A 21,802-nucleotide genomic window follows, 5' to 3' on the forward strand; every position below is an offset into this window, starting at 1 on the left:
AGGGTCCCCTCCTTCCCCTCAGAAACCCCAGGCTGACACTTGTGATAGCCCTTCCCATTCTTTTCTCTGGGAGGAGGCCCTTTCTTGTGGATACAGAGAAGAGGGAAACAAGAGGCAGTAGGGGCGACACGAATTCCATAGTGGGACCATCATTTAGGAACTAAGAGATGTATCTTAAGAGAGCCACATCCCCTTGGTGTGATCCATCACCCAACCCCTACTCTCTGATCAATTTAAACTAATAATATCCTAGAGAGATAGGACCTCATTAATAATTTGGTTAAACCAGAAGCAAGTATTATTTACATTGTTTTGAAAATGATTGTATAAGAGGAAGACTGGAGAAGGAGGAACTGCATAACCAGTTTCTAACTATTTTTGTGAGTTAACGAGGGAGTTATGGGGTAGGAGGAATTGTCTTTTGAAAAAGCAAAGATTCCGTTGTTAACTGAAAATAACCATTTCTGGTTCTCTCTGCCTGCCTAGGAACATCATTACCATCGCTGTGTTTTATGCACTGCCCGTGATCCAGCTAGTCATCACCTACCAGACAGTAAGTGCTGCCCAAACCAGGAGCCCCAGCTTTCATACTGCAGGGAGAGATCTTTGCTGTGACTTACACAGGAAGGTATAACCTGAGCCCTGTCCGAGAATGAATTCCCCACTTGGGTTCCCGTTGGATTTCCCCATAGCTTCGTCTTTGACTGACCTTTAAATCTAGCTCCCGACTGTTTAATCACAGAGGAACCTGGGGCCTCTTGCATTATTCTGTCTACCAATCTGAAATGATTACCTTGCACTCATTTACTCTTGGTATCTATCAACTATGTCTATTTTTTACCAGTCTGAACTTTTGGTCAACATGGGATGATGAGTAAATAAAGTTCCAGACAAAAGCAAAGAAACCTGATGTCTCATGTAGCCTGTGCTCTGTCATTGAGGGTAAATATTTTTTTGTAAAAGTAAAAACAGCTTCACAGAACTAATAAAATATTAAAAGAAAATATACAATAAACACTAAAATAGAGAAAAAAACCAAATAAACACAAATAATAGTTCAAACAGCTCTAGAATCCCACTGCACCTTCATAGAACCCTAGGGTCCAGGTTGCTTAAGTAGCCTTCACTGGGATCTGTTATACATGAAAAAGCCCACTTAGAATAACACAAGGCTAAAGGTGTTTCTAATGCAATAGCTCTCAAACTTTGCTGTGCGTTAAAATCATCTGAGGAACTTTTTAAAAGCCCAGTGTCCAAGCTGTACCCCACACAGATGAGATCAGTCTCTGACAGGGGAGTCAGGCATCAGTATTGATTAAGCTCCCAGTGATTCCAGTGGACAGCCAAGTCTGAGAGCCAACAGTCTCACAATATTTCCCCAATTCCTTAACACCTGATGAGGACAAGGACTTTATGAAGTTTGAGCACCACAGTTTATAATCCAAATATTCCCTCAATACTTTGGGGCTCTATCAGAAGATACAGCTGTGATGTGCTCTGAGAGGGTTCTTTTTTATTTTTAAAATTTAAAATTTTATTTATTTACTTTTTTTTAGTGGAGGTACTAAGGATTGAACCGAGGACTTTGTGCATGCTACGTACACACTCTACCACTGAGCTATTCCCCTCTCACCCCCCACCCCCGGAAGGTTCTCAATGATAGAGATAGTGATAAATATGGAAAACTGACCACACCCCTCCTCGTGTCTACCCGCCCTGTGGTTATCATTTCCATGCAGAGGATGGGATACTCCTTACCCTCCCAGGATTTGACAAGAAAATAGGATGTACCCTGACAGTCCTAATAAGCAGGTCCCAATGTTAGCATCCTTTCAAAGTCTTTTTATAATGACAATAAAGGAATCATACTCAGCTGAATTCTACCCTGAAGCCACATAATGAGGGACATAGACTATTTCAATTCAAAGCAAGATGGCAGCATTTAAAGGAAATGTGTCTGTTCCACGTAGAGGTGGAAGGTAACAGCCCATCTCCTGCTGAGAAGGAGCACTGGTTACACTGTAAATCACTGACAGGTTATCATGGTGAGCACTGTCTGCTTTTTGTGATTTCAGGCTCAGGGGACGGACAAACACTGCATTGCCTCTTCTCACTCTTGGTTTTACAGGTGGTAAATATCACTGGCAACCAGGACATCTGCTACTACAACTTCCTCTGTGCTCACCCCTTGGGCGTCCTGAGGTGAGCCCAGTCCTCTGGTTGCCGTGAGGCAGTGAGAGATGCCTTTCTGTGTAAAGTGGTGGCTTCTGTTTTTAAAAACACTAGAAGCCCTTGTGGAAAACCCCCAATCAAGAGACTAGAGGAACGAAACCAGGAAGTTGAGACCAGGTTTCGGGGCCTCAGGAAACATTCCTAAGAATGATCTGCTGAGGAGAAGGCAGGGATGTTTTTGAAAATATATCGGGTCCGTAGATGTGATAACCCATGTCCATGGGCATGAGCTGCCAGTCCCTTCAACCCATTAAACAACCTTATGAGGCAGATAGGATGATTATTACCCCCATTTTAGGTGAAGATGTTAAGGCTTAATTAGAAAGGTAGGGACTTGCTGAAGGTCCCTCAACTGTTAGTGGCATTAGGACTCACCCCTGGGCTGCTGCTTCCAAGGCCAGAGCCAATGGAACACGGTTAAGTAGGAAAGGCATTTGCCCGGGAGTTGGGAGCCTGGCTTCTTGTTCCAGACCTGAATTAGCCTCGGTTTCCTGAAATAAATCTGCTGGCTGTGACCACCAGATGTTCATCCTGAAATTCACAATTACAGAGCTCAGCACTGACACATCACATGCATCCTTCGATGTGAATTCACTCTCACAGTGCAGCTGAAACACTCAGCCAAACTGCTGGTCTTTGGGGCGACTCTCTTTCCAAGGAGTCGTTCCATGCCAGGGCCACCAGGACACGAGAGGACTGGGTGGGTGTTAGGGAAGCCCAGAGGGTGTTATTGGACTCATTATCACAGGCGAAGCCTCCCAACATGAAGGAGTTAGGTTAAAGATGATCTCTGATGATTTTCAGTCCTGAAATCTTATGAAAAGATTATCAGTGGAAAACACAGAATGCTGAGTTCACTCTCTCGTTCATGCCTCCGTTCAGTCTCTGAGTCTCTCTGATGCCTTGACTCTCTCGTGTTCTCTCTCATCGCTTTAGTGCCTTCAACAACATCCTCAGCAACCTGGGCCACGTGCTCCTGGGCTTGCTCTTCCTGCTGATAGTCTTGCGCCAGGACATTCTCCATCGAAGAGCCTTGGAAGCCAAGGACATCTTCGCCATGGTGAGGAGAGGGTCGGTGGAGGTGGCAGCCAGGGAGGGTTATGGTTCCAAACAGGATCTGTGGAGGGCAGGGACATCTGGCCAGATGGTGTGACGATGGATCATGTGTAACGAACCACACAAGGCCAGAGCACGGGCTTCCTGGTTCTGTGGCCAGGTCGCTAATGAGTATCTTTCCACTGACCATGCTTCCCCTTTTTCAGGAGTATGGGATTCCCAAACACTTTGGTCTCTTCTATGCTATGGGGATCGCACTGATGACGGAAGGAGTGCTCAGTGCTTGTTACCACGTCTGCCCTAATTACTCCAACTTCCAATTCGGTAATTAGAATTTATATCAACTACACAGACTTGAGTAAGTGTCGTATCCTGGAACTGTCTCAAAAATGCCAAGGTTGTGCTTGCAAGAATTAAATGACATTTTACATGACCTGAGGGTACCTCGCCACGGGGCATGGTTTTCCCACACTGGACCATTTTGTCCACCTTTCAGGCTAGAAAATGCTCAACACTACGTGTTGATCCCGCAGCTAGATATGCAGGTGGGCAATGGGCTAAGCGTCAGGCAGTAGGTCTGGTAGAATCCACCAACAGACATCTATGGAGAGTTCCCTCAGTGTAACTTGGCTTAATTTAGCAGTTTGCTTTGGGTTGAAAGTGTAGAAAACCCAATTTAATCCAAACTGGATTAAATAGTAAGTATATTTATCAGCGCACCATCTGAATGCCCAGAGGTGGAAGGGCTTGTTGTGGGTGCTTTACCTGGTGGCTCTGGCCCCATTTCTCTGAGATCCCTTGGTTGTGCCCAGCCTGCATGCTGATTTTATCCTCAGGCTGTCTTCCCTCATGGTGGCAAAAATGGCTACATCAGGTCTTGGCTTCCTACCTCCCCACTACGATGTGTAGAGGAAGGAGCCAGCTGATTTCCAACAGGCTTCACTGGAGAGCAAGGAAACTTCTTCTCCAAAAACCCCCAGATAACAGCCCCTCACACCTTACACAGTTATAAGCCCCTCCAAAACCATTCTCTGTGTGCTGGTTAGCTCAGGACTGGGCAGCTATACCAATCACTGCAGCAAAGGAGGTGGGGTTACCTTTAGACCAATAAGACCCATCTCTGGAACCAGGGGTGCGGTTACCGATGCAAGTGGGCTGAGAGGGTGTGCATTTCTGAGCAGAAAATGGACTAAGATATTTGAGTTCGTAATGAGATGCTATTAGGAGGGAGGAAGGGAACAGCTAACGCTGGTAGAAGGCAATTAACAATGTCCTCCACACTCGAGGAAGAGGATTTTAAAAAGTCATTTTGTGTTTGTCCTCTAGCCCCTCGCTGTTAACTCAGAACACCACTGAAATTCTGTCACATTTTAATTTTTTTAAATGAGAAAACAATTGTAATAGAGAAAACCATAGAGAACAGCATCATTCACCACTCAGAATGAACAAATGCCAACGCTTTAAAATATCTGCCTTAAATCTAATTTTTTAAGGAATAAAATGTTGTGTAAAGTTGAGGTCCTGTTCTGAACTGCCTTCTAAACTTAATCCTCTCTCTCTCTCTCTCCCAGAGGCAACGACTATGATTAATTTGATATCTATCCTTCCAGTTTGCTTTTGTAGTTTTTCTACATTTGTAACAACTTAATAATTTATCACAGTGTTCTGCATCCTTTTTTCATTCAACAATATGTCCTAAGATTTATTAATATTGAATCATGGATATCCAGTTCATTCATATTTAAAGATTGTCATTCTGTGATAAAAATATACCGCATTTATCATTTCCTCTGTTGAGCAATACTTAGATGTTGCAATATTTTGCTGGTACAGACAGTGCTGCAGTGAGTATCTTCATCTATGTCTCTGTACACATGTGAGAGGAGGTTCCCTGGGACACCCAGAGGTAGAATTTGGGGATCACCTGGCTTATGCATCTTCCGTTTTACCAAAAACTGCCAAGTTTCTCTCCAGAATATTAATTCCCACTCCAAGTGAAAGTTTCCAATTCCCCCACATCATCACTAAGGTGTTATTGTTAGACTTTTAAGTGTTCTGCTACATTTTTGAGTAACACGGGACATTGCATTGTTGTTTTAGTTCGCATTTCCCTAACCCTCATGCAGCTAAGCCACATTTAACTTGCAGCTGTTTTCCATTCCTAGGCTAGAAAACTGTATGTACTAGCAGTAACCCGTGTGGTTCTATTTCAGGATGCTGAGAAGGACCTCCGACGCCCACCTAGGCGTCACATTGCCCTGTCATCATTAGGGGTCCTTTTGTTGTGCTGCCTGAACAGCAGCACTTGTACACAAACCCCCTGCAAGTAGGGATAGTCTATTATCCATCAAATCACCTGACACTCTTCTGCGAACCAGGAACACCCCTTGGAGGCGGGTAGCAGCGGAGTGTGTGGGGTTTGCCTAGAGAGGCTGGCGTGTGGAGGTCCCCACGCTGTCTGAGGGCAGCACGTACTCCAAGGCCTGAAGGGAGAGGGTTCTCTGAGGCTGAAGGGAAATGACCCTCTGGCTTCTCCTCAGACACCTCCTTCATGTACATGATCGCCGGCCTGTGCATGCTGAAGCTCTACCAGACGCGCCACCCGGATATCAACGCCAGCGCCTACGCCGCCTATGCCTCCTTCGCGGCGGTCATTACGCTCACCGTCCTCGGAGTGGTGCGTCCCTCCCCAGCCCGGCTTTCAGAAAGTACCCTCCTGAGAGGTTGTTGGTTGTTTTTTTGGCCCTCAGGCGGACAGGTTTGCATTAGTCATAATCCTTGACTCGTGACAGACTCTCATCACTGGTCCGTTCGCGGCACTGCGTTGTTTAGCTAGCATTTTTTTTAATGGAGGTAGTGGGACTTGAACCCAGGAGCTTGTGCATACTAAGCATGCACTCTACCACTGAGCTATACCCACCAACCACCTTTAGCTACTATTTTTAATAATGTAACAGGCACCTGGAATACTGCCCCCGGACAGTGCTAATATAAAGCTGGGACCTAACTCAGTGAGGCTGGAATAGAGATGTACAGGGTCTTGGAACAGAGTTTGACTTGAAAGAACAGAAAACACTTCCCAAACGTGTGTGGACAACTTTTAGTTGTCTTCTGTTACTTGAAGAGCATCAGGCCCCAACTTTAGACCTGTCGCCTCTTCACCTACTGTTCAGCTGCCTCGCCTATTTCTTCTCTTTCCCATTTTCTTTGGTCAGGTAGCCATTATTCTGACCCAGGTGCAGTAAGATCTCCATGAGCTAAGAGCAAGGGGAAAACCCAAAATGCACACACAGCTTGGATTTTGACTCCTTCTGCATACACAAGAGACGGAACAATTTCAGCGGGCTCTCTGGAGACAAACGCAGATGAAAGTAACTTCCATCTTTACTCCTAGGTGTTTGGGAAAAATGACATCTGGTTCTGGATCATCTTCTCCGCAATCCATATTCTGGCTTCTCTGGCCCTCAGCACCCAGATCTACTACATGGGGCGTTTCAAGATAGGTGAGTCACCTGTTACTTTACATGAAACACGGGGATCAACTTACCCTGAGAAAGAATTGTCTTCATTTATCCTAAACCAAAGTGTTACTGGTCACTGTGAGCACGTGCTTCGAATTCCGTGTGTGTTTAATAGCATGAATTCTCTTCAAGAGCTTCCCGTCCTGCGTAGGATTGCAATAAGCTGTTATCACTAGTTGTAACTTCAGCCGAGAAACTGAGCTTGGTATACCTCAGAGTGGGGGCATGCCTCCAGCCCCAAGTCCCAAAGGCTTTACAATTCATCAAACCTTGAAAGTGTGTTTGCAGAATGGTATATCATCACACCACTCATTCTATCTGGAAGAATATTTTTCATTTTTAGCATTTAAAAGGAGGATTTCTCTAACCAGGCTAAATGGTTATCAAGACTGAATTATATATCACTTTCAAACTTGGGAACTGGAACTTTTTGAGGCCAATTTGTCAGTCTTAGAGGCTGGACACCTGCAGAATGCTGACAATGTGGACGTATCACATTAGAACACCAAGTATTCTACAGAAACCAGCTTCTTATCTGCTGTTGGTCAGCCATCATACATAGGAGCAGGTTCAAGTCTTTTTAGAGCATTTAAATTTCACCAGTCATTTTAAGGTCCAGGAAGTCAGACTGAAAATTCATTTGTGTATTTCAAGAAAAACCATTATAATATAAACATAGGCCCATCCCTAATATTTCAGAGCCCAGAGCAAGACTGTAAAAAGAAGTACACACACTATGTATATATACTTTTAAGCTCTAAAGCAGACTGGAAAACCAACAAACTGATAAATATACTTTCATTACAACCTAGAAGGTACAGGTTCAAATTTTAAATTCTTAGGTCCGTGGAAGAACAGTCCAGAACATAGCTGTACAGGAGAGCTGGTCCCCAGCCCCTGCCCCTCTTTCCTTCCTGCCTCTGGCTCTGTCCTGCATCTAAGGGGTCTCCTTGCCCCTAGTGGTGCATACTCAAGTCGTGCCACCTGCCCTCAGGAAGATAAACCAGGGAACGGGGCTGTGCAGGCTTTGAGAGTAGGCTCAGACCATCAGAGCAGGGAATTCTGGGGTCCAAGAACTCAGAATGTGGCCTGGGAGGAGAAGGAGCAGTCCCTTTGCCCCACAGACTCGTCATTCATTGGGGAATGGAGGCCTTTAAAATATGGCACCCCTCTTGCCCAGATCTAAGAGTGACTAACTCTACTTAAACAAGTGGCTTTAAGAGTAGGACCAAATAAAATAATCTCTCATGTTGGCAGTTTGGTTTTCCCCTTTGGCATGGTCAGTAGATTTACTCTTGGCATTACAAAGCCAGTCCACCTCCAAATGCCCCAGTGGAAGCATCAACAGACAGTTGTGTAGAACATTTGGTACAGCACCCAGCGCATGCCCAATCCTCCCCACTGAAGAGTTTGTCTCCATACTGAGAGTTTAGTTTGTATGACTTCCCTCAGTCATACAAACTAAACTCTCATAAGGAAAATTATATGAGCACTGTTTTTCTAGGTTCTCTGATTTGGAAAAATAAACTTGAAAACAGATATATGTAGTGATTGTGACCATTAATACATAGAGAAGCTTTTAATACATTTATACCACCTTTGCCCCATGCAATTTTACAACACTGAATTCATTTACCTTTTTAAAAAGGAGAAATTTATTGTAGTCTATTATAACCATGTGACAGTTTGTCAGGGTCCTCACCAGAAAAAGATGTCACACGAAGACTGAGCAGAAGGACTCTTCATGAAGACAGGGGTGGGGCAGAGAAGAGTGGGAGGAAGAGCACAGTAAGTAAGCTGGGGCCAGGAGCAGAGCAGCTTTACTGTTCACAAGCCCGAAAGGTCATGGAGAAAGTAGCTACCAAAACGTGGAAGGAGGGCATCGTGGAGAGGAAGTCTCTAGGAAAGGAGCAGCGGTTTGGTTGACAGACAGGCAACCTCACAGGGAGGGCAGTGGGCGGATAATACTTTCAGCTCATTCGCCTTCCTCTGTCCCTCCAGTCTCCTGCTGGGGTTTCTCATTGTCCAAATCTATGGGCAGTGGGAGACCCACTGAATGGTCCCTACAATCAGCCTCCCCGGGCGTGGTGAGGACAGAGAGACATGGCAGTGGGTCTGTAGGGGTAAAGGGAAAATAGCCCTTGCACAACTTAACTGTTTTAAATTTCTGCACTTAGGGAATCTTCCCCAAGTGGTTACAGATTTACCAGAGTCAAAAGGAAAACCTGCTATTTCATCTTGACGATTGCACCTACATTTAGTCCAAAGGCAGGAAGCTGAGTTAGTGGACAGTTGTTCAGGCAACACCAACCTCTCCGCCCATTTCATAAGCTGCCTTTGCTTTCTTAAATCACAGACTCCTTTCTCTGTGGCCCTTGGGTCACACTTGAAAGTAAGGGTGGACACAGAAAAGGCAGCAGCAATGAGGCGGAGCATTTCTTAAGTACGACAGAAAACTGTAGAGCCACTTGCCCTGATCACTATTGTGTCCCTTGCTTCCAGAAAAGGACCACAGGGAGAGGATGGATTGTAAGTCGCCAGTGGTGCACAGAAGTATCAGGAAGAGAGAAAAGTCTGATTTGCACTTTGAAGAATAGTGAACTTCTGAATGTTTGAGACAGGCAGAAAGAGTCTATGTTCTTTATGATGAGCAAACAAGATTAAAGTCATCTGTTTTGAGAGAAAAATAAAATGACCAGTAGTTTACCTGTTTGGCTTCTTACAAATCTTTTTTTCTTTTTTTCCCCTTATTTCTCTGCTTACCACTGATTCAGATGGGTCTGACACAGGTAACGTTCAGCCATCCTCCCCAGGGTTTTCTAGATTTTTCTCTTAAAGAAGCAACCTGCCCGGCTGACCCGCCAACTCTGCTCCCTAAATACCCCCTTCCAGATTGGGCAGGACTTGGTGGGAAGGGGGTGCAGAGAGAGGCTCAGAGGCAGGGAAGCACTCCAATCCAGCCTGCAGTGCACCTCTTCTGGGCTGTTGCATGGATACAGCCCTCCCTCCTTCCTCCCTCACCGTATCTATCTGGGTTAAACTGACCCCAGGGGTAGCCTTGAAGAATAGCAGCATTCACAACAGAGCTGGGGTCCACGCTCACTGAAATCCTTGCTTTGGCAGCCCCCAGCCTTGCCTGTGACATCCACATGTGGATGGCTCACAAAATGACAGCCCCACCTGGCCCCTGACCCTGTCCATGTAACAGTTATAACCTGCACCCTCACTGTTTTTTATTCCATCCTTTTGAAGGATTGCATTAAAAAATCTTTCCTGTCTTTTTCTCTCCCATCTTAACTTATGTTCCTTTAATTATTGTTTCAATACACATTCAGGCTTTCTAAGAACATACTTAGTAGATCCCAGTATCCCCTGGTTCAATCCTGACTTATAACCACACTGAGAAATATGTTAGAATTTTTGCAAGCTAAGATTTCCCATGGTCTAGAGTCAGCAGATGTTTTAAGGTGACTTTTGAGAGGCCCCATAACATCTCTGCTGTGAACAAAGCACCACCAGAGTAAACTATAAACAGAGGAGAACTGGAAGCCGTAGGAGAGCTGGCCAGCTGCCCAGGCGCCTTGTGATTGCCTGTTACTCGTGTGGACCTTGCCTGCCTTTCTGTGCAGACACGGCACGCAGCCGTGGAAGCACAGGTGGTTGTGGGCGCCATTGTTTAAAACAAACATTTATTGCCAACCTCTCAGATGCAAAGCACTGTTTTTCTGAGGTGAAGACAGTATCGTCCTGCTTGGGCCATAGGGGAGTGTTCTGTATTCTCTCTGATTAATCCTTCTTACCATGCGACTGTGTCATCGGCAGATTTGGGGATCTTTCGGCGCGCCGCTATGGTGTTCTACACGGACTGCCTCCAGCAGTGCAGCCGGCCTCTGTACACGGTACGTGCGTGTCCCCGTGCTCCCTGCAGGAGGGGCAGGCTCGGGGCAGTTACTCAAGGCTCCCTAAACCAAGAGGGGCAGGTGGCCTAGGGTGGCTGAGGTCCAGTTAGCGAGGGAAGAGGTGTCTTGCTTACCCTTCTCACTCTAGGCAAGCTGGGATGGTTCCCTTTTTATACATGAAAAATTGCTAGTATATAAAGAATACACATATACACACTAACTATTAGACAGTGATGACTGCTGGGGGGGGAGGATCAAGATAGGGTGTCCCCAGAATCACTCCCAAAGAGGCAGATTTCATTTGTCAAAGTGAAAAAGAGGGCACAATTAGTAATGACACTTGGACTGTCCCAAGCAAACTGGGGACAAACTATCCCTCCAATCACTCTCATCAGAACTTACACTTTCCACATTAGACGTGTTTGCTTTTTATACATTGTTTGATTTTTACAGTAAGCAAGAATTTTTTCACCAATAAAAATGAAAAAAAAAGAAAAAATTTATAGAGGTTGGGGTATAGCTCAGTGGTAGAGCGCATGCTTAACGTGCATGAGGTCCTGGGTTCAATTCCCAGTACTTACAATTAAAAAAAGAATGCTTTTTCAAAATTGTAGTTATTGCTTGATGGTGGAAATACACTTTTAAAAAGTCTATCTTGTGGTTTTCAGTATACTACACATTTCTACCCTAAGCAGAGGGATCAGGGCTCTGGTCCCAGCTGCCCTGGCGTGCTGGCCATCGGCCTTGGGAAGGCTACATACCTCCTCTGAGCCACTGCTCCAACCCCTACACAGCGCTGTGGTCAGAACTAGTGATGCCATTTGGGCCTGGCATATAATGTTTATAGTCAGAAGGATTTTTACAGAAAGGTATGTGGGGATGTTTCAGCCCTCGAGAGCCTAGGCAGGAGCTGTGGGCACTAAACCTTGAGAGAATTGAGGCTGGCAGGTTTTACTCAGGTGAGAATTTAAAAGCCCATTAGGACCCGTATTCTTAGAGATAAGTGTGCCTTAGCTGTGAACCACGAGGGGCAACTAGTGGTTTGGGATTTTTACATGAATTGATGCAGGCTGTCTTTATTTTTTTTTAATAGACTATTATTAGAGCATTTTTAAAGTTTTTAGTGTTTTGGAGAATGCAGAGATTTCCCATATACCCCCTCCCCCACACAGGCACAGCCTCTCCAATTATCAACATCGCCCACCAGAGAGACACATTTGTTGCAGTCAATGAACCTATGGTAACATGTCATAATCAAAGTTCATAGTTTACATTACAGTTCACTCTTGATTTTGTACAGTCTCTGAGTTGTGACGAGTTTGTAATGACCTGTATCCATCATTAGAGCATCAAAGTCGTTTCCTGCCCTGAAACTCCTCAGTGCTCCACCTGCTCTTCCACACTCCTCGCCCCACCAACCCCTGGCAACCACTGATCTTTTTACTTTCTCTTTTGTCTTACCTTTTCCAGAATAATATAGTATGTAGCCTTTTCAGATTGGCTTCTTTCACTTAATATGCACTTACTTTTTCTCCATGTCTTTTCATGGCTGGACAGCTCATTTCTTTTTGGTACTAATATTCTATTGTCTGAATGTCCCACAGTTTATTTATTCATTCGCCTACTGAAGGATATTTTGGTTGCTTCCAAGTTTTGGCAATTATGAGTAAACCCGCTATAAAAAAAAATATGCTCAGGTTTTTGTGTAGGCATATGTTTTCAACTCCTTTCAGCAAATACCAAGGAACATGACTGCTGGATCCTATGGTCAAAGTATGTTTAGTTTTCTAGGAAACTGCCATACTGTCTTCCAGAATGGTTGGACTATTTCACATCCCCATAAGCCATGAATAAGAATTCCTGTTGCTCGCCACCAATTGGTGTTATTAGTATTTTGGATTTTAGCCTTTCTAAGAGGTGAATTTTTTTTTAAATGAAGTTATTTCCTCCAAATTTAATGGATCGCCCATAAAGAGAATCCCTACTTTTAAATAGATGAGTGGCCATGCAAATTAAAGCATAATCAGGTAGCTCCTAAAAGCTGTAAGTAGTAGATGAAGGAGCAGGAACAGATTGTGAGTAAAGCACACCAGAGGAACTGTTCTTAGAGACAGACCTTTCCTCTCTATTTTCTCCCCTACCAACAACTTTAATCTTAAGGCCATGTGTTTAGAATCCAGGAGCCCGGGAGCTGCAGGGCCTCCTTGGAGAGTAAGGGGTGGGAAACTAATTAATTACAGGTCAGTCCCAAGAGCTGCCTTAGAGCCCACCAGCTAACACAACGCAGGGGAAGAGTCCTTGGTTACGCAATACTAGTGGTAGAATTCTCTTAACTCCTGAGTACTCAGCACACACCGAGAGGTGGGCCCTGGTGACGTCCCATCTGTTTGCAGTCAGAGGCTTTGCCATTTAGTCCTCGCAGAGGATGAGTGTCCCACCATAGGTGCAGCCCTCTTCAAACCACAGAAAAGATTTTTTTCACTAAGGCGATTGTTTTCCCATATTTGATGCTTCCCCTACAGCAAGTTTTAAGAAAGCAGAGTTTGCAGCTTCTCATTTGATGCCTTCTTTCCTCCTTTCCAGGACAGAATGGTGTTGCTCGTCGTGGGCAATCTGGTTAACTGGTCCTTGTAAGTAGTCTTAGGAAAACATGTTTCTCTGTAACATTGTGGTTTAGCTCTCCTTGGCTGCCATTTTTATAAAGAAATCTGAAATTCAGGAGAGCATAGGACTGTGCTTGTTCTAGAGACTTGAAAGAAAGCTATTTTCCTCCCACAAAGAATGTACTAGGAAACTGTTGTGCACCAGAAGGGCCTCTCTTAACCCACTGAGTTCAACTCATTGATGCCTTGAGTTCAATTGTTCAATAAGACAAATGTCAAATTTGTTCTATGTGGATAAATTAGATTGAATATATATGCACATAGACACACACATATATATATAGAGAGAGATGAATTATGCCAGCAGTTGCAAAATTGCAACAGTTTTAAAGTCTTTTTTGGAACTTTCCATAAAGGCTACCTAATAGGCATTTCTCTTCCTTACTAGGTGTGCGCATAAGTCTTTCCTATTTCTTTCTTTCCCTCTGGTTCTGTCTTCCTAATCCACCTATATCATTCTTCTTCCTTTTTTCCCCTCATTATCACCTTGGCCTTGTTTCCTCAAATGACCTCAAAAGTAGAACAGTGCAACAGAAGTATATTTTTGCCAGCTGTATTTCCTGTATCTACTTTTTGCAACTTATTCACAACTTTAAAATGTGAATGAGTGATATTTTACTGATCCCTCAAAAAATAAGTTTAGCTGCTTTTCTTAGTGGTTCTTAGCTGATAGGCTCCTCTGGGTCAGTGGCCTTTGCTAGAAAGATGACTCCCTGCTCCTCCCCCCTTTGAGACATCAGATAAGAAGAAGGAGGCACACCATCAGGGAAGCCAGAATCAAGTTATGAGAATTCAAATCTTATTCGGGGGTCATATGCTTGTGGAAGAAACCTCCCACAATGTTGTCACCTCAGGGATTCCCTTGGGGAAGGTCCATACCTGTGAAGGATTGTCCTTTACTCGGGGACAAGTCGAGATGGGTGATGCCTGGCCGTGGTCACCTGCGATGCTCTCCTGATCACCCTTTCAGGGCAGACCCGACAGTCCTGGTGACTCTGTAAGACAGGGTGCAGGTAGGAGATACAGTAACCGGGTCAGAATCACCTGTCTTGCCCCTGCTTCTTACAGCCCTAAAATCAAACCCACAGTCTGTTCAAAAGACAAGGTGGACAGCCTCTTTCTTCTTAGACAGGAGCTCTGTGGGACACCAAAACCTGTGGGAGTGAATGAGGCACAACAGTCACTAGTACTGTGATTGCCCGGTGGGCGGTTACCTCCCTCAGTTTCTCCATCCTCAGTTTCCCATGAACATTACAAGAGATGGAGTGATCTAATATGAACCTTGGATGTTATTTTAAAACTCACTCTCACACAGTCCTGAAGAACAGTGGTGTGTGTATGTATTCATATATAGAGATGTATGAATAGATATGTGTATTTATGTATGTATACACAGAGACAGAATGAGAGAGAGAATACAGATGTGGCCAAATGCTAATAACTGATAAATCTGAGTGAAGGGTATACAAGAATTTTTGGTATACTGAAGATTTCAAATTCTGAGAGGGTAAAATTTCCCATATTATATAGAATAAAGTCAGCTGGAATAAAAAATTAAGAGTCCATTAATAACAGCTTTACATTAAAAATACTTAGGAATAAGCTTTGAGAGATGTGCAGAATCTTTCTGCAGAAAATTTAATTTCCTCATTCGGAGACACAGAGGAAAACTTAGCTAAATGAAGAGATAGTATGCCCTGGGTGAGATGATTATTGTAAAGATATCAATTCTCAGGCTAATGTGGAAATTTAGATTTAGAAATGGAATTAATAGGATTTTATTTTGAAATTATTTGCCTAGTAAAACAAAATTTCCAATGGTCTCTGCAAAAGAAGATTAACAGAAGAAAGGAGGGGCAGAGGTAGATAATGATGGCCCAGAATTAGCCAGTAGAACTTTCTGGAATGATGTGTCCTATACTGTACTGCCCGATACAGCAGCTATTAGCCACTTGTGGCTATTGAGCACTTGAAATGTGATGTGACTGAAGAATTGAGTTTATTTTTAATTTTTATTTAAATAGCCACACGTGACTACCATATTGGATCGTGCAAGCTAGCCTAACCAGATAATCTAACGTATTATAAAACAATAACTCCACAGAAAGGCACTGATCTGAAATTAGAAATATAAATTAGTGAATCAGAATGAAGAGGACAGAAATTCAACTATCTATGCGTGCATGGTGTATGCGTGTATTTATTAAAAACAAGCTTTTCAAAACCAGGAGATAAAGAAGGGCTACCGAATAAAGTCTTCTGTTACAACTGAATAGAAATTTGGAACAAATTAAGGCCAAACCCCAGCCAAAATGAACTTCAGAATTAGACAGCAAACATTTGATATTGCATGTCAAGCTGATTTTTAACATAATTCTACTTCTAGTAGTCTATTCTAATAAATTAATCTTAAATGCAAAAAGAAAAAAAAACACAGTATGTCTGAAGGTACTCATTTATTGTTGCAGTGTTTTTTATGAGAAATTCAACTGAAGGACAGAGAGAAAACCAGACAGGAAGGGTGATAGTACATCCACATACAGTAACTTTATAATTCATTAAAAATGAATGTTCTGGAGATGTAATAAATTGAAAGTTACTTATAAGTTTTTTTTTTCATTCCCCTCCCACCAAAAATGGGGTTGGGGGAGTGAAAAAGCCAATAATGTTACAAATCCACCTTCATGGCCACAATATAACTCCTCTGTGTGCTCAGTGCCCTCTTCGGACTGATCTATCGACCCAGGGACTTTGCTTCCTACATGCTGGGCATCTTCATCTGTAACCTGCTGCTCTACCTGGCCTTCTACATCATCATGAAGGTAAGAGTGGCGGCTGGGAGCCGGGTGCCGCAGGCCCCCCAAGGGTGGTGGGTGCAGTTTGGCGGCATCTGCTCTCACCCGCAGCTTCGCAGCTCTGAGAAGGTCCTCCCGATCCCACTCTTCTGCATCGTGGCCACTGCCGTGGTGTGGGCTGCCGCCCTGTATTTTTTCTTCCAGAATCTCAGCAGCTGGGAGGTAAGAACAGTTTTCTTTTCCAAGATGATGTCCTCTCTCCATTTTGCCTTTTTGACCTTCCTCCCTCCTTCTCCTCGTGTGCTTGTTGCTGTCTACTTTTTTATATTCTCTAATCTGAAAGCTTTCTCTAAAAGGGATGGTTTTAGGAGGGAGAGTATAGCTCAGTGGTGGAGTGCCTGCTTACCATGACAAGGTCCTGGGTTCAATCCCCAGTACCTCCATCAAAAAATTAATTAAACAAACATAATTCCCCCCGCCAAAGGGGATGGTTTTAAATATCCAAACATAAATGTTCAATAAATGGCACGTTGTCATCATTATCAGGGTGGTGGTTCATAACTGTGGAAGCCCTACCAACACTGCAAATGTGATCGTTATGTGTCGTACTTTGAGTACGACCCTGTTCCCAATGGATGTGTAATATGTACAAAGACCTTGATTAGTGTATCTTCTCCAACTTTTGCATCATAATCACCAACTGTATGCCCAGGCACAGGTTTTTATTAATCCATTTCACAGGTTTTTATTAATCCATTTCACCTAGGAAACTGGTGATATCATCTGAGGCACCGAACAGGGAGGAAGTCTTAGGTCTCCATCATCATCATCACCACAGTCAACTTTAAAATATTTTAATCACCCCAGAAAAAAACCTGCACCCATTAGCAGTGACACCCTATTTCTCCCAAACCCCTTAGCCTTGGGCAACCCCAAATCTACCCTTTGTCTCTACAGATCTACCTGTTATGGAAATTTCATATAAATGGACTCACATAACGTGTGGTCTCTGAGTCTGGCTTGCATCACTCAGCATAATGTTTTGCAGGCCCACCCATGTGTAGATGTATCAGCACTTCATGTCTTTACTGCTGAATATTCCATGGTGTGAATATCCTGCATTTTATCTGTCTGTTCATCAGCTGATGGACATTTGGGTCATTTCCACTTTTGGACTTTTATGAATGCTGGAATGCTGCTGCTGGGAACATTTGTGGACAAATTTTTGTGTGGACGTATGTTTTATTGGAAGCTAACGTTTTGACACAGGCATCTAGTAGCAATTTTGTAGATTTCCGGATACTCAGCCTTCTAAAGAGTTGAACTGTGGGCCTGCTGCCCCACATCCTGTCTCACCTTCTTCCAGGGAACCCCAGCCGAATCCCGGGAGAAGAACCGCGAGTGTATCCTGCTGGATTTCTTTGATGACCATGACATCTGGCACTTCCTCTCTGCGACTGCCCTGTTTTTCTCATTCTTGGTGAGTATATAAAACCTTTTCATTTCCTCTCTTTACATCCTGTGCTCTTTTTTCTCTTCCCTTCTTCCTTACATCCCTTTTGAATTTTTAATTTCCCTTTCCAACTCTTTATTGTAATTCATGCAGAGATTTTTTTTTTACATTGTATCCTTTGGTTAGATCTTTATTTTCCTCTTACTCTTCAATACTTTAAAGACACAGAGCGATAATGTTCCTTCAGTTGCATAGTATTTGGACTGATCTGGTGATTAGAACTCACATGCCCAGGTCCCCCAGAACCGCTTTTGGCACTGGCTACAGTTTCAACAACATTAGGTTATTCCTCCTTGTGCTGTACTCACGTTCCTCCCTGTCTTCCAGTCTCACTGAATTTCTTACAAATAGTTTACGCATTCCTGGAGCGGCTCAGGAGAGCAGCCAGGCCTCTGTTGCCTTCTAACCAGACTCATCCAATTCTCTCCTGTAGTCCCTCCATTTTTTTGCCCGAACACCTTCGCAGAAGCCATGCACACTATAACAACCCAGGACGATCATTGTTGGCATCCTTTCATCTTAATTTTGACTTTTCCAAAATAAGAGTCCGTGGTGCCTGTACACAAGGTCAGTTAACAAATAACATCCTTGCTAGGCCTTCTGGGTTCACACTGCCCACTTAGCTTTAGTCTCCACCATGTAACCTCAAGAGTGGAGCAGGGCTTCCCCCTAGTGGCCAGTTTGGGAAGTTTAACCAATCTCTACGAGAATCATTCCTTTCTGCTTTTTTGATAGGCACTTTCTCTCAGGTCGAGCTTAGAGTTCCATGGGGAGAGAGTGGTGATACAGGGAATAAAATGGAGGATGAGGGTACTGTTCTTACTCAGTAATATTCTATGCAACAAGATTTCATTCTCTTTAGGCTCTGACCCAAATGTCCCCTTCTAAATGACAGATGTCCCTGGCCACCCCCCAAAATTTTTTTTTTTACCTCTCTCCATCCCATACTTCCTATAGTCCCTCCAGTTTAATTTTTATCCTTAGTACATATTACTATCTAACGTACTAGATTTTGCTCATGCATTTGCTTCATGTCTGAAGGCCTCCATCAAATTTAAGCCCCATCAGGGTAAAAGATTTTTGTCTCTTTTGTTCCAAACATAGTTGATCTAGAATATCACATAATAGACCCTTGATTAATATTTGAATTAACTAATAAATGAGCTATATAATTATAGCAAGTGCCTGTTAAGAGCATGGCACTGCAGGAAGCTGCAGCAAACACAAAATCAAGTGAGAGCACTTGTGAGTCTGAGAGAGAAAGCAGGGACTTACTGCGACTGTGTTCCTCTGTCTCTCTGCCCCTCTCCTCTCAGGTTTTGTTAACCCTGGATGATGACCTGGATGTGGTTCGGAGAGACCAGATCCCTGTCTTTTAAGCATCCAGCATTAAGAGCGGGGAGTGGGAGTGATCGATCTTGGTGCTGTTTCATGAAAAATACAGGGACTGCAGCAAAGTAACCACTGCCAAATGCTCCACGGGTCCTCTGTCGGTCAGCTCTGTACACATTCACACAGGGAGGAGAGATGCTGCAGGGCGACTCAAACCAGCAAGAAGGGAGGCAGAAGGGAAGCCATGGCTGTGGATAGACGCAAGCCCTGCAGAGCCAAGACATTCACCACCCCTTCCATCACGACTCAGACATGGACAAAAGCTGCATCAAAGTCAGCGCTCTGTCCTGGGACTCCTCCCACCCTCACCTGAGACTTGCAGCCATAGGGGAACCATGCTGCTCTCTTGTCTCCAGCTGCCTCCCTGCCCAGAAAGGCCAGTACCTCCAATTTCCTGCCCAGAAACTCAGGGCCGGCCCCCTGTGCACCTCTGTAACATCTGCTGCTCTAGACGTCCCAGAACACAAGCCCGCTTCTCCAAGGTCCTGGGATGATGGGACTCCTTGCAGTCTGGTAGAGGACAGACCCAAGGCCCTACCCACCTGGGACAGACGTTTTATAGCACAGCTCGTCACCTCTTCAGCAGGAGTCAGGAGTGCTGTATGCATCCCTCTGGTTCCCAACCACATGAGGACTGACTCCAGGGCCATGCTGCACACTCCTGGCGGGTAACTGTCTCCGGGACCAAGGCGTGGGCACTTCCCTGTTCCTTGGTGTCTTCATGTCACCGTTGTGTGTTGACCCCATGACTCAGGCTCTGCCTTCTTGAGAAGGCCCTGTTAGTCCACCAACGAGCTCTACAGGGAAGGAGAAACCAGAAACCCCTTCCAGCAACAGGAGGAACAAGAGAAATGACCAACAGCACTAAGAGACTGGTGACATTAGCAGCAAGCAAACAAGCCTCACCCTAAGGCCGGGGCTTCTGGAGCAGATGCAGCGAAGGCAGAAGCACTTCCTCGTGCCTCCAATCCAAACAGCTCATTCTGTGCCCGCATCACCCTTGGGGAAGGAATAAGTGTTCTAACCAGGGGCACCGCACTAGGGCTCCTGTACCACCGGCCAAGCCCCCCTCTCTGCTGCTTTATGCAGATGGGGGGCTCCAGACTGGCTCCTGAAGTTCTCTCTGGAAGTCACTCTCAGGGGGAATGCATTCCACCCTCCTCTCCATTTGCAAAGAGCACGGCTGATTTAGGGTTGTCTCTTTGTTGCACCTGATTCACATCCTCTCCCCAGTACATGTGAAAAGCTCAGCGTCCCACTCCACTCTGTCTGGTAGCTCTGCCCCCAGGAAGTCCTGTTTTGACCAGATTCCCTTGTTACCTACAGGGTGATGTCATCAGAAAATTGACGTACAAATGTGCACACATGATGTATTTGCCTGTGAAATTGAAGTCCCCTGTCACTTCTCCTTTCCTGACCCTGCACTAGAGAAACCTATCAGCCACTCTTTTAAAATATATTAGTCTTTCCCTAAAATATTTGCATAATGTTCAAAAACACTTTTTGGAAGGTTGAATAGCAAACTTGCCCTGATTTTTAAAAACAAAGATATTTTCAATGAAACATCGTGTGATTTTTTTCCCAGAATGCCCCCAAATTTGTAATTGGTCTTCTGTTACTCTTCATTCCTTAAAAATTGCTGGCTTCCATAGGCCATATAAAGGCCACCTATTAAATGGTTCCATTAGTCTAACATCTAACACAAATTTCGAACCTGTTTAACTTTCGCTGATTTGACCTAATTCATTTATTTTTAGATAATAATAAATTTTAAATTTAAATAAAAGTTTCAAATCAAAAAAAAAAAAAAAAAGGAAGAGGAAATCTGAACAACAAAATCTGTGCAAATAGCCCTGTGCCTGAAGTAAACACATTGTAGGACATGTTACCTGTTTGGTAACTTGTTTGGGAAATATGTCCATAGAAATGGGGAGGGGACCCTGTAGAAATGGATGGATTGTGCTGTTGTATTTTTTTTTTCTGGATGCTTTTTGACAATGTCTTGTGCTATAAACTCACACATTGTGGTCAGCTTTGTTCTCAGCAGCAGGACTAAAAACCCAACCCTGCTCTTATAAACATCAGTTCTAAATGTACGTGTTGCAAGTTCTTTCTGCAATGCCGACTCCAGGTTGGAGGACACAAGGAAGCCGTTCAGCTGCACCTGTGGGGCTGACAGGACCACGGGTGGAGGGGCAGCCAGAGTTACTCCTGGTCCCTCATCCACATGCAGTGCAGGCCACATGCAGTGCGAATTCTGTCTGTGCTCATGGCTTCACTCTCCAAAAGAGAAGGGAACTGAAAGCCAAGTGCAGCAGGAGGGTAACCGGAGAAAGATAGCCACTGTGAAGAGGCTCTTGGCAGAGAGGCACCGAGTAACAAGAGCAGTCCAGCTGGCGGACAGAGACGTGGTGGCCAGAGGGGCAAAATGGTGCACATTAAAAAAAAAAAAAAAAGGCCTCTTCGCACCTCTGATGAATGCGGGAGAGGCAGCCCCACCTGTTAACGCTGGAGGGTTGAGGGATTAGCTCGGTTTTATTTTAGCAGCAGCAAAAGCCAGTGGAAAACCAGAGTCTATCTGGGGAAGGGACTTTCCATGACCGAAGGCAATCACCAAGTCAGCACCTGGGGCAAAGAAAGTGGCAGCTGCTGCTTTGTAGCTCCAAGCAGCCACCAGAATGTTCTGTGGGGTAGCAAAATGCATGTCAGTAAAACAAATACTCAATTGTTT

At 44.4% G+C, this 21,802-nt stretch overlaps 1 protein-coding gene and 1 non-coding gene across 7 annotated transcripts in view; both read left to right on the forward strand.

Moving 5' to 3' along the window:
• Window positions 1–21,167, forward strand: part of SIDT1 (SID1 transmembrane family member 1) — an 88,087-nt gene extending 66,920 nt beyond the window's left edge. For 2 of the 6 annotated variants that reach the window (XM_074363677.1, XM_074363695.1), the window contains 12 exons: window positions 487–553; window positions 2,129–2,202; window positions 3,169–3,292; window positions 3,495–3,612; window positions 5,829–5,965; window positions 6,683–6,791; window positions 10,632–10,708; window positions 13,292–13,338; window positions 16,088–16,193; window positions 16,278–16,388; window positions 17,533–17,646; window positions 18,996–21,167. In XM_074363677.1, the coding sequence (XP_074219778.1) occupies window positions 487–553; window positions 2,129–2,202; window positions 3,169–3,292; window positions 3,495–3,612; window positions 5,829–5,965; window positions 6,683–6,791; window positions 10,632–10,708; window positions 13,292–13,338; window positions 16,088–16,193; window positions 16,278–16,388; window positions 17,533–17,646; window positions 18,996–19,058 (1,147 nt within the window). In that variant the 3' untranslated portion in view covers window positions 19,059–21,167. Of the gene's footprint in view, window positions 1–486; window positions 554–2,128; window positions 2,203–3,168; window positions 3,293–3,494; window positions 3,613–5,828; window positions 5,966–6,682; window positions 6,792–10,631; window positions 10,709–13,291; window positions 13,339–16,087; window positions 16,194–16,277; window positions 16,389–17,532; window positions 17,647–18,112; window positions 18,974–18,995 lie in introns of those variants that run through there. The other 4 variants (XM_074363683.1, XM_074363686.1, XM_074363694.1 and 1 more) reach the window with 4 other exon arrangements.
• TRNAV-AAC (transfer RNA valine (anticodon AAC)) lies at window positions 11,220–11,290 on the forward strand. Its single transcript has one exon. It is a non-coding gene; the product is annotated as a tRNA-Val (tRNA).
• Window positions 21,168–21,802: the final 635 nt, after the last annotated feature.

This window comes from Camelus bactrianus, chromosome 1 (genome assembly GCF_048773025.1).
Source record: "Camelus bactrianus isolate YW-2024 breed Bactrian camel chromosome 1, ASM4877302v1, whole genome shotgun sequence".
In the NCBI taxonomy this organism is placed as follows: Eukaryota; Metazoa; Chordata; class Mammalia; order Artiodactyla; family Camelidae; genus Camelus; species Camelus bactrianus.